General features: G+C 36.1%; 2 protein-coding genes across 2 annotated transcripts in view; one reads left to right on the forward strand and one right to left on the reverse strand.

Annotated features, from left to right (window-relative positions):
- Positions 1-1,931, forward strand: part of LOC108687003 (cofilin/actin-depolymerizing factor homolog) — a 9,176-nt gene extending 7,245 nt beyond the window's left edge. Inside the window, exons 2-3 of the mRNA XM_018192568.1 lie at positions 897-1,139; positions 1,261-1,931. Coding sequence (XP_018048057.1) covers positions 897-1,139; positions 1,261-1,461 — 444 coding nt within the window. The 3' untranslated portion in view covers positions 1,462-1,931. The remainder of the gene's footprint in view (positions 1-896; positions 1,140-1,260) is intronic.
- Positions 1,932-2,281: 350 nt separating this feature from the next.
- Positions 2,282-11,843, reverse strand: LOC108687004 (limbic system-associated membrane protein-like). Its single transcript, XM_018192569.1, has 10 exons — positions 11,686-11,843; positions 9,833-9,922; positions 8,608-8,826; positions 8,146-8,267; positions 7,757-7,898; positions 6,298-6,395; positions 4,392-4,694; positions 3,406-3,598; positions 3,192-3,251; positions 2,282-2,646 (listed from the first exon to the last, which is right to left on the reverse strand). The coding sequence occupies exons 1-10, from the start codon at positions 11,717-11,719 to the stop codon at positions 2,507-2,509; spliced, it is 1,401 nt and encodes a 466-aa protein (XP_018048058.1). The 5' UTR covers positions 11,720-11,843; the 3' UTR covers positions 2,282-2,506.
- Between the last annotated feature and the right edge of the window lie 789 nt (positions 11,844-12,632).

Consider the following 12,632-nt stretch of genomic DNA (forward strand, 5'->3'; position numbering starts at 1 on the left):
TGTTTTTCAATGTAAAATAACATTTGACAAAAAACCACTTAAGAAAAAGAATTTCTCTTATTTCTTAATAGCTCTTTTTGATGCTCGATAAGATCCCCATATTTGGCCACAAATTTGAAATTGAGTCGGACGATCATTCTCTTTCGTAAGTTTAGATATTTTTACTGAACGATACAATTTAAAAGTTGAGATTGCAAGAATTGAAAATGGTAAAAGTATTCCGACCGTTTCCTTTAGTCCATTTGTGTCCTAATACCAAGGTAATCCGGCACGGTCGTATTTCACGAATTTCCGCGGTGCGGAGAGAAAAGACGATCGGCTGAAAGTTCGTAGCGTGCGGCACGTGCCTGAGAGCCAGGGGATAACTTTAGAAGTGGATCGTCGGATCTCTTTTAGCGTTGGGATTCGCGCGTGGGAAGAATTTATTTCGGTAGCGCGTCCCCCACGTATTTTGCCCGCGAAATGGGCTTAAACGGCCCGACTGACACGGCAGCGCGCGACGTGTGCCGATTGCTGAATGCCGATGTTATCATGTTGACGCGAGGTGGTCCAATCAACCTAACCATTGTAGGGCGACAGTCAATCGAACGATGAAATTCATGCGATTTTGTGTTCAGTTTATCACTGACAGATGTCAACGAATATATTCGTGGTTCTATATATTCAATCCCTTTCGTAGTAAAAAAATTTTTGAGCAAAATGAAATATTATCGATAAAACAATATCTCGGAGATTTTTCCTTAAATTGATAAGAAGGTAATATAAAATACACGCGATAATACGTTAACGTTTCAAAAAACGTCAATAAAACACTCGTAATCACTTATCTCGGTTTTTTTCTTGCTTTCTCACCATAATAATTTTTTTATATATATTGTTTACGTTTATTTTATTAGGCATCTGGAGTAACAGTCGCGGACGTTTGCAAGACAACGTATGAGGAGATAAAGAAAGACAAAAAGCACCGATATGTGATTTTCTACATCAAAGACGAGAGGCAGATAGATGTCGAAGTTATCGGACCTCGCGACGCGGCTTACGATGCTTTCCTTGAGGATTTACAGAAAGGCGGTAGCGGGGAATGCCGTTATGGCCTGTTTGACTTTGAATATACCCATCAATGTCAGGGTACTTCCGAGGTAATTATCTGACCATATTTATTTTCGTACAAACTAATGATATGTACATTAAAAGTATTGTTAAAGCTCGATAACAAATATTTTTTTAAAAGTATATCATTGTATATTATTCTTTTCTTAGGCATCCAAGAAACAGAAATTGTTCCTGATGTCGTGGTGTCCCGACACGGCCAAGGTTAAGAAGAAGATGTTGTACTCGAGTTCCTTTGATGCTTTGAAAAAGTCGCTGGTCGGTGTGCAAAAGTATATACAGGCGACAGACTTGTCGGAGGCATCCGAGGAGGCTGTCGAGGAGAAACTTCGAGCTACCGACAGGAATTAGGAGTATTCCAGCAAAACCCAAAACCACTATTACAAGATAAGAAAAAAGAAAATCAAGTGGAATACAGTACATCGCGAATTAACTTCCCAGAAACAAAAAAAAACAATGCTCTATACTGTCGTTGCATCGAGGGTTCACGTTTTTACACATTTTTCACTTTTAAACGAGACCGATTATCAAGTATTTTGCGCTACATATGTTAGTCATCATGGGAGCGAATATTATAGCAAAAGTAAACAGAAATGGAAAAAAATGGAAGGAAAAAAAAACAAAGGGCAAGCCCTTTTCATACTGCGGACGTTGTGTGAATCTGTCTAATATTAATATTATACTATATTATTATATAATTATAAGATAATTGTACAAGAATACAAAACAATTTACAACCAGTCAAGCAGTAAGATCCAGAATTATTACACTTTTTTTCTCACTGGCTGTACAACATTTAAATTAAATTCATTTCATTATGATTCCTTATGATGTCCTGTCAGTAAAACCTATTGTATTCTCAACATTTTCGCACGTTTATTTCGACACCGAGACTATTTGCGAAAGGTACGGCTAGGGAAATAAACTATAAGAAAAACAGAACGAAAAGTATTGACCGATAATATAGCATTTGTAGAACTTGTCGAGACAAATTCTATGTAAAGCAAAATTTCTGCAACTAGTCTCGACTGATGATATTGTTTCCAAGTGGTAAAAGGCAGGTTCCGAACTATGCAACAGAGTTTACCGACGAAATTAATTTGCAAATTATTAATACTTATTTTTATATCGTTTTAATTATACAAATTATTCGCAAAATTGCAGTAAAAATTTAAATATGAAATCACAAAACAGTAAAAATTTATACTCTAATTTTTTTTTATATTATAACTAATGATTGTTCCGAGTGAAGTAACCAACCGTGTACTGTCTTTGTTAATGAAAATGATTCATTGATGCGCAAACATGACTGATAACGATAATATTTAACAATAGCCGCATCATATATGCATAAATTACAACAATCTACTTTATATTCTCCGCATTTTATACAACATTAGTTAAATCTATCGCGTGTTATGATTAAAGTACATAGCGTACTTAATATTAACGATAAGACTTGCAATTGATTATAAATCGATTCGCTTGCATCCGTTGTCAGAAGATAATGCTGCGACATTGAAGAGAGCTGTATGACTACAAACAGATAACACAAGTTATTAATCTTTAACAATTACTAATTATTTTATTTTTTAAAACTTAATTCTTCCTCTATATTCTCGCACATATTTTACGAATCGTAATTTTGTTTAAGAATAACGTGAGATGATATACACATATCATGATATTCTTTTCTATAAAATTGTAACAATCCTCTTTAAAGAAAATTTATTTAATTTTAAATAAATTCAATATAGATATGATTATAGATATGTATAGATATGATTTTTGAAAATTTTGGGACATAAAATAATACAACTGAGTTAAATAAATAACATAATTTATTTTTATAATTGTCGATTGAAAAGATAATTCTTGAATTTTCGAGATGTTAAGTAATGAGGTAGGAAAATTCTAACAATTATTTTTGTATTCAAGTCAAAATAAATAAGGTCACGATATAAATAAAAATTTTTAATATAATTGATCATTTAATATGATCGAGGATACAAAAGGGATTAAGATTAATTTTTAGCAATTAGTTAAAGGAAAAAAAATAGAAATAGAACCGTCAGATTTACCTGCTATCCTGTTCTGCTCTTGATCATCATCCATCTCGGAATTTTCGCTGGAATCGACAGCTGCAACGTACAAAATAGGACACGATATACTATCACATACGATCCAGGTTTCCTCTCACGGACGTATCTTTCCTCGCAATCACTATGTCGCGCGCAAAATAGAGGGAACGAGAGATAGGAGGACATATGCGAACGACTTATCTTTATTACTTACGAGCTCCTTCGGTGTGAAAGCGCAGTATCTCCGAAGGGTGACTCCATCCGTAACGATTTTTGGACAAAACGACCGTCTCGTAATAGGTTGCTGCGTCCAACCCTGTCAGATTGAAGGAGCGAACGTGCACCGGACTGATGTCACTGCCGCCAGCAGGAATATACAATTTGTGCCATTCACCGCCACCATTTTTCTAAGATATATTAAAAAATAGATCCATAAAAATCTTCGATCACGCTAAAATCGATTTTTAAAGGATACAGAGGCGCTCCATAAGAATCTGTTCTATATAATTTTATTATTATATTGTTTTATTATATAGTATTATAAGATTATTGCACAAGAATGTGCAAAATTTACAAATTAAATGGTGAGAACGGAATAATTATATTTTTTCTCATTGGCGGTAAAGTATTTAAATTAAATTAATTTCATTCTGATATTTTGTCAGGAAAGCTCATTACATTACCAACATTTTTCACATTTTTTTGTAAATTATTTCGAGACCGAGACAACTTGAAAAGCACGATAAAATGAAGAAAATGAATTACCTCTCAAAAGAAGGAAAAAAATATTAGCTGATAAAACAGCTTTCAATCTTCGTAGAGCACGTTGAGACAACCCAACAAATATTTTACTTCAATATTCTGCATTTCGCTCTGCACTTCCGGCATCTCTTTTTCATCTTATTGCGGATTCAAGTAACAGTTAAAGCAAGAAGCGTATTTTATGACTGAAGATTTTAATAATAAGCCGTCGGGTATTGCCTTTTGTTCAATTATTCCTGCGAGCCCTTGCATGCGCGGCAGCCATCAAAATCGTAACGCGAACAACACACGAAAATCACGGACTGGATCCCACCTCATTTAAAAGAGGATGAAATATCGATTTTGAGATGTTGATTTAATTCAAATCGATTTTGCCAAGATTTCGTTTGGAATGGGTCTCTTTATTGATTAACAATTCAGTTATGAACGAATTCTCACCTTGTATCTGCGAAACCAAAATTGATATTGGATGATAGGACTGTAACTATCGACGACCCAGATAAAGTTATACGACGTGCTAGACGCGCTGCCAGATTCTTTTTTGAACACTGCCGGATTCGCGATCTGCGATAATTCGATGATCTTCTCGGTGATTCCCATGGAATTTGATGCTCTGCATGTATAGGAACCGGAATCATTTGACGTTACGTATCTTATCAATAGACTGTAATTATTCTCGGTGTTATATTTCACTATCCGCGATGTGTAGTTTATCATCTTGTTGTTGAAATACCATTCAACCTAAAAGAAAACAGACGAGTGCAAAATTCTCATAATTTGTTGAAACGTTAATTTTTACAATTTTTCGATGTACGATATTGGTAACGTTATTCCACTCGAATCTCCGAGTGCTGTGATAACGCAATTCTCCCTGACTCGTTCGGTCCTTTTTTTTCGAGGAAAGTAAAAAAAGTACAGTAAGTCACGTGTCCCACGAATCGATTTGTCACGTGCGACTAGCTTTAAAGGATCACGGTGAAAAATTGCTTGGTAGATAGGAGGGGTGGTTTCATTTAGTTACCAAGCGTGAAGAACTCGTTGAAATCTAAAAGACGAGAGAGTGCCGTATTGCCAGAAAAATATTTCGTGTTTGTATTGGACGTCGAAACCTGCCGATCGATCGTATCGTTTCAGATGCTTCGTTATTGTAAATGTAAGAGGGAACATTGTTATCGCATATTAAAGTTTCGGAATTCGGGACGGGAGCGTAAAAATTTATTTTTACAATATATTATACGTGAGAGCTATCAGACCCCTTTTCAAAGTATTTTACGTTATTTTATAGTTAATAAGGGTGCGGAGATTATTCGACCGAAGCAAGTAATCACGTGTATACAATTTCGCATTGGCCTCGAGAGAGGACAGAAAAAGAGAGAAAGAAGGGAGAGACGAGATCTTCATTCTTACAGAAGTAAATTCCATTCGCATTTATTTTTCGACTTTCTCGTTTCTTGTGGAAAATCTTCGATTTAAGAAAGTTGTAAAGGCATAAAACACATATTATGTTTTAAACAAATTACATACATGGGAAAATTGTGTTCATAACATTCTGTTTTTATTGAGCAACACATTTTTATAGATTATTTTTTTTATTTAGTTAATATTAGTTTTATTGTTATAAACAAAAATTTTTTAAATAATAACAAAAATCTAAATTTTTTTATGTAAATAATTATATGTAAATAATTTTAAGTACTAAAAATGACTTATACAAAGTTTCATTGAGATTCGCCAATTAGTTTATAACAAATAAATATTTTGTTTATTTATTGAACAAATAATATCTGCATCTCAATGTAACTTTACATAAATATTTTTGAATTTATTTAAATACTTTATTTTATAATACATCATTATTTTATAATACATTTTCATATTTCTATTAGAGTACAAGTTAAAAAAAATGTTACTTTTTATTGAAATAACTTTTCATCTAGATGGTGTTTCTAATTTTTCCAATAATTCTTAACATATTGCATTTGTCTTACAACTTCCTTAAGGATTGCTCTTCAATATGCGGTTAAAATTTCACTATAAATGTTTCAAAGCATTATATCAATCGAAAGAAAGAATTTTATTAATTAATCAATAAAAAAATGCAAAATATTTGTAGTAGCATGTTGATCCTTAGAAGCATATCGAAGAGAGATACACCTACAGCCACGACTGGTTTCCGGTGCGAAGTTCGCTTGCGATGTAATTAAAAGTCCGATTACGGGATTATGCCGAAGTGACTTGCACGCGCGCGCACGTTCTTTGCAAGTTACGTCGTTAATTATTGTTCGAACTATTGATTAACGCGCAATTGCGCGCCATTGACAATCTTAGAGAAAAGCAGTCTCACCTTCGCCTCGGGCCAAGCGGACACCGTACAATCCAGCGTTACTCGTATCCCCGGATATGCATGCACCCAAGGTTTCTTCACGTAGATTTCCGGCTTATCTGCGTAGATACTCAATGTACATACAGCATTAAAAGATTACTTTGCCTGGAAATAGTCATCTGGGGTGTTTTTACGCCAGCGGTGAAAAAATGTAAATTGTAGGATATTCTTTCGTATGGATATTGTTTAACATATCCTCTTTCTTTTTTAATAACTATGTTTTACGAATTTTTAAATATGTAATTCCATCCAAAATCCGCAATAAAAAAAGCATTAATATACTTAACATATTTAACGTGCTTATTCCGTTGATGGAATAAGCACATTAATATACAATATTTTACGTGCTTATTCCGTTTAATATTTATTTGATTTCTATTTACTTTTCTTAGAAAATCGTGATTAGTCCATACGTTCTCGAATAAATCGAAAAATAATAATATACAATATGTTGTTAATAATAGGGATTTCAATTTAATTGGAATGTAAAAATACTCCGTGAGCGTTTATATTAAAAAAAAAAAATAAGATTACTCTCAGATTAAAAATTCAATTGCGATAATATTCATTTGAGTAAATTAATTTAGGCTCATTTTTACAAAAATATCAATTTGAATCTCGGTTTAATTTAATCTTTATCTTTTTATAATTCTATAATGGAGAGAAAGATAAAAAGTAAATTAAACTGAAAGTGAAACTACATTCACAGAAACGAGCATTAGGATGATTCCGGTCCAGCTCCGATTAATCGGCAATTAATCAACTAACAAAATCAGCAAAATTTCAAATAATTCAAATAATTATATCCGATCTAATCTTTTTCCTTATTAGGTTAAATGAGAAATTAATAATTAATTCTATCCACATTAACAATATTGTTTGATAAGGTTGTTAAGATCAAAGTTCAGGTCAGAGTCTTCTAGTCATTCTAGTTATTTAATCATATATACATTAAAGCATGTACACAATTATGTTGTTTACGTCTTTAAAATAGCGTTTCTGAGATACATATAAGACTTGTTTTGATATTGCAAAAGCGAAAGGATTGTTAGCGATTGTTAGCGCATTACAAGGTTGATTAACATCTGCAAAACACTCAGTAGCAACTGTACAATCAGCATAATTGGCTCGCTCATGCGTTTGATTGGAGTACTAAAGGGAGCAATCTGCGGCAATTTCTTAATTGTGCTGCTACGTGGCGCGAAGGAGGATAGGGCGCGATTTGCATGATCGTTTCGGTGCGGTCGTAATTAAACTCGATTAATCACGGGTGCTCCCGTGAAACGAAGCTCCGTAAAGCCTGTACTGTAGCTAATAATGAAGTCACATAGCGTACATAGATACACATGGTTCAGGTAGGAAGCGTTATTTGTCGTCATTTTGATGTCAAAATCGGTTTGTCTGCAGAGAATACACTCACATCTAATACGTAGGTCTATATGCGCCTCCGCCGGCTCGCCGATTCCGTTATTGGCGACACAGGTATACCTGCCGGAAAGATTTCGGTTGTCGGCGGAAAATCTCAGGACCGCTCGAGTGTCCCTGAATGGAATTTCCCTGCCCTGCGAAGAAGAAGAAGAAGAAAACCACCTTTACCATCCGCGACAATGCACCACTCCAATTTAAATTGACTTATGATCCGATCGGGAGAAATCTCACAAACGGACACCTGCATCGTTCTTTTTCCATTCTTTCATTTTTTTTTTCCCTTCTCATCAAACGTTTCCCATCAACGTGGGAACGTTTGACGCGGATATCGTTGGCATATAGGTAATGGTATATATCGAATAGCCCAGGAATATCGATTACCTTCGTCCTCCAACTTATGATGGGGGCCGGTACACCCTTCGCTACGCATTGCATTATCACTTCCTCATTTAGATTGACCTCCAACTCGCCACATTCCGGCACCGTCTCCACGCTGGATGGATCTGAGCGGAATGGAGCGCAAATGAATAAATAAAAATCACCGTTGTACGCGTTTTATAAGTCGACTTTACATTGTTTACATCACGTTTATGCAAAATTCAGATCCGCGCCTTGCCAGACGAGAAGTTTCGGCGGGATCGGTAGATGTCAAATGGTTGGATACGATCAGATAGGACGCCGCAAGAACTCAAGAAGACGGATAGACGTTTCAGTTCGGATTCGCAAAGAACTCTAGAATCCTTTCGACACGTCGATCCGTCTCGATATACAAGAGACAGATTTTACCCCCTGGGACATTACATGGGAGACGCGTGGGGTATATACATGCCGCAATGTACTCACACATCACTTCGATCTCGTGTACTTGCGTGACGTGTCCCCACGGAGACGGTCGGATTGCTTGGCACACATACGGCCCGCTATCTTCCCGTTGGACGTGGTGGACTCGCAGGCTGCCGTTGCTATACAGGGTGATTCGTTTGGACGATTGCTGCTCTTGCCCGAAGCTGCTTTCGGCCAGAAGAATCTCATCCCGCCACCATCTCACCCTAGTTTGCGCGTCTACATGAGCAGAAATAACTATCTTTTTCCATATACTTGAACAAATCCCCGCCCGTGCCTAAAGTGGCGTCTACAAGAGAGATTTTAATTCCGAAACGCAATAGATATTGAGCGGCATTTATAGTCCGTCCTTAAGACTGTTTTAAGTGATGTATCAAGATGCTAATATAGCCCTTTATGTAATTGATTTATGACATCAAGACTGTACTTAAGACAGTCTCAAATATAAGAATTGCAAATACCGGTTATAGAAAATCTTAATTCTAGTAAAATATTATTCTCATATTCGATGTAATTAAGACTTAATCTTTGATTAAGCTTTATTATTAATTAAGTCTTATTATTAATTAAGGCTTATCACACCTATTTTATTTCGGGACAGGCTAAAGCTTGAGTTTTACGCCTTAAAATCTCTCTGTAGACGCCACTTAAGAATCTTCCACTTAAGAATCTAAAACCAACATTCGTATTCAACACGTAGTGTATTACCTGCTAACAAGGATGAAAAAACAACCTCGGTAGAAAGGATTTTGTTTCTTTTTCTCTTTAAACAAGATAAATTAATTGACATGCAAAAAAAAAGAGAGAAAGAATGGAATGAATATAAAAATATAAAATATCAACATTCATCTTAATGAAGCAAGTTTTTCAACAAGACACTCATAACGGCTCATTTATCCCTCCCGGCGATACAAGCAGTTGCGCGAAAATACACCCTTTTCCATGTGCCACTTTATCCTAATTTTGCACGCCCGCATAGGTAGGAATAACGACGTTTCAAAAGACACCCCGCGTTTGTTATCGCGTGGGTTGAGATTGCGGGTTCGGGTCTGTGGAGTGTCAGGCAATTTCGTAAATGGTAGTAATTCTACACCAGCGCGTACATGCGCGCACACTTGACGAAATGAGAAAGAAGAAAATACGAACGAAGAAACGAACAATTAATCTTTTCGCGAAGAAACACGAAAGCATAAAATCAATCATTAAATTATATAACAATATATACCTTCCACGTAACAAGGCAGCAAGACAGTCTCGTTCTCGTAAATTTGTACCGTAGTTGGATGACCGTCGCGGTTTGTCGCAGCTTGAACTCCTGTAACACATATATACACACACACACACACACACACACACACACACACACACACACACACACACACACACATACATATATATATATATATATACAGATATATGCTCACAAGTACAACATAATAATAACTAAATTATCATTTAACGACGCCGCGGCAAAGTGGTCGCCGCATTGCGAAATCGCGTTCGCGCGAGACTTAATCGTCCTGTTTTTTTCTCTTTCCTTCGATTCTCGACACGTAAAATCCCTCGCGTTATCTCGCACGCGCACGGTGAGTGCGCGGAATTTATTTTCGCAACCCTCGAACATGCACGCGCACTGGAGATCCATTTCTTTCTTTATGATCGATCGCCATACAGCGTCGTGCCGACCGCCGGCTTGCATACATAACAGGTCAGCCTTGCGAAAGCGAAACTACAGCGCAATTATACTTTCGCACACGCACTTGCGGAAGCACATCGGGGGCGGGTGAATCGATTGCCGAAGTTGCGTGCGTCTAACATGGGTAAGCAAACAAGGCATAGTTTTACAATGCGTCTCTGCATGACCACGGTTTTCCCTCTCGAAAAAATCGATCCTCATACGGAAATATGGCTATAATTACGCCGCCGCCATAAGGAGATATTTTAGTCCGATTAACTCGTGCGGTTTCGATCACGAGAAAACTAGGTTGCGCCCGAACATGTTCTTTGTTATCGCGACGATTATCTAAAGTGGGAAAACAATAAAGTGAAAATTGAATCAATTTCATTCACATTCGCGTAAATGCCGCATGGAGGTCGCAGGGAGCAAAGAAGCTTTTAAGAAATGAATATTTTCTTGTCTCTCAGGAATCTCTATAATACACAGGCAATTCACTTTTTCCCCTCTTAATCCGCTTGCAAATTCTGAAACTCTGAAGGAGTTATTTTTAACAACTCGAATACATCAGCGAAAATATTCCTCCGAGCGCAAGATAGCCGGGAGCAGAGAGAGAGGCGCGTTCTAGTTTTTTTATCACCCTTCCGACTCAATTCTTCGAACACGGATACTTGTGCAAAATGCGTGCGAGAATAACAAAACGTTACAGTTCTAAAAACTTATGAACGATCCGAAATTCTGATAATTTTCTCATTTTTCTTCTTTCTAAAACAACATGATATTTTCTACCAACATTTCCTACTTTTTATGTCACGCGATCCTTGCAATTGGGCAACAAAAAAAATTTTTTTATTCTTTTTTGTATCGCGAACGTGAATAGTCAGATGTATTTTTGTCTGCTGAATGCGAATTCATTGTCAAAATTTGGCTTAAAATAATTTTAAGAAAAATAGCGTCAAAGAGGTAAAAAGTGACAATTTCGAGAGTTTTTATGACGTAGCACGGCCGACAGCAAATTTTACTTCTAAATTTCGTCGAAAAATAACTATTCATACTCGTATTGCAAAAAATGGTGATTACTTAATTCTTACATTTAAACTCGGATTTTTTTAACTTTTAATTAATATAACATAAAAACTACAATCAGCATCCATCCAGTCCGTTCTTATTTTAAATAAATGTTTTAGAGATGTTAATACAACCCTCTGATGGTGACATCTTAAGACTGTATACTTAAATGAGCTTGAATACAATATAAGAATCGATTATGAATACCGATTTAAGAGTCAATTTTTATTAACATATTCGTTATCATAAAATTATCAAGAATTATTTGACTTGATACAGTTTTGATACAGGAAACAATTTCAATATTGATCAGTGTAATCATTAACATACGATACCTGTCAGACAAAGTATCCAAACAAGAAGTAGCATCTTTCAAGGACAATTACACGCGCGTTACAAATATAAAATATTTCGAAAATGTCCAGGGAAAATTCGAGTCAAAATCACATTGAAAAAAGAAGATTCTTTCTTATGCACGTGATTCCTTCGGTCCTTCACGAGGCACTGATCTCACTTTAAGATGCGATTCGTGTTCCACACGATCTTAAACACACACGCACGCACTGACACGCACACGCACATGTATCATCGCACGTAATTATGACCACTTGTCCATTGCACGAATCAAGAAGGAGGTACTCATGTCACATACAGTCGAAGCCAACCGACGATTCTCATTAATTATGTTTCGCCTTCGTTGAGTGTTAGTTGAAATATTTACAAGAGTTGCAACTGACTATCAGCTAATTATTATTGGCATTAAAAATAATCAATATAAAGAAATTACCTCCGTCATAAAATGTATCAATAAATAAATTTCAAGCGCTACGTATAAATTGAATTATGCCAATTTGAATAAAATATTTGGAACGCGATCGGAATAATTTTACGAAGCATCGGATGGTGGTTCACTGATGCTCCCCCCGAATGAGAGCGTAAGATTTGAGAACCATCGTCTTCTGTTGCAAAGCGGCAACGTACTATACGTTACTATAGGGGCATAGGGTGTCCACCCACGAACACCAAAGGCATTCTTCTATAATTTGTTCAATTTACGCACGGACACGCACCGTGTATAGAGCCATTCGCCGGAGTTATCCATTAGACCGTTAATCTAATAAGCGATTCGCCGCTTCAACGCTTCTTAGATCATTGTGATGGTTTCGTTCGTGTGTCCCCTTCTTTACACACAAATACATTGTATAAAAAAAGGAAATGAAAGTGGTCGCCAGTTTCAAATAACACTGCTGTAATTCTGTCACTTTTTATGTTTTTTGCCATT

The sequence above is a fragment of the Atta colombica genome, unplaced genomic scaffold, assembly GCF_001594045.1.
Source record: "Atta colombica isolate Treedump-2 unplaced genomic scaffold, Acol1.0 scaffold198, whole genome shotgun sequence".
Classification (NCBI taxonomy): domain Eukaryota; kingdom Metazoa; phylum Arthropoda; class Insecta; order Hymenoptera; family Formicidae; genus Atta; species Atta colombica.

What these genes read in the sequence shown, in the direction of transcription:
- LOC108687004 (XM_018192569.1), bottom strand. Translation starts at nt 11,719, where the DNA reads ATGCTACTTCTTGTTTGGATACTTTGTCTGACAG. An exon ending in TTGGATACTTTGTCTGACAG is followed by an intron (nt 9,923 to 11,685) that starts GTATCGTATGTT and finishes TATGTGTTACAG; the next exon opens with GAGTTCAAGCTGCGACAAAC. An exon ending in ACACGAGATCGAAGTGATGT is followed by an intron (nt 8,268 to 8,607) that starts GTGAGTACATTG and finishes CATTCCGCTCAG; the next exon opens with ATCCATCCAGCGTGGAGACG.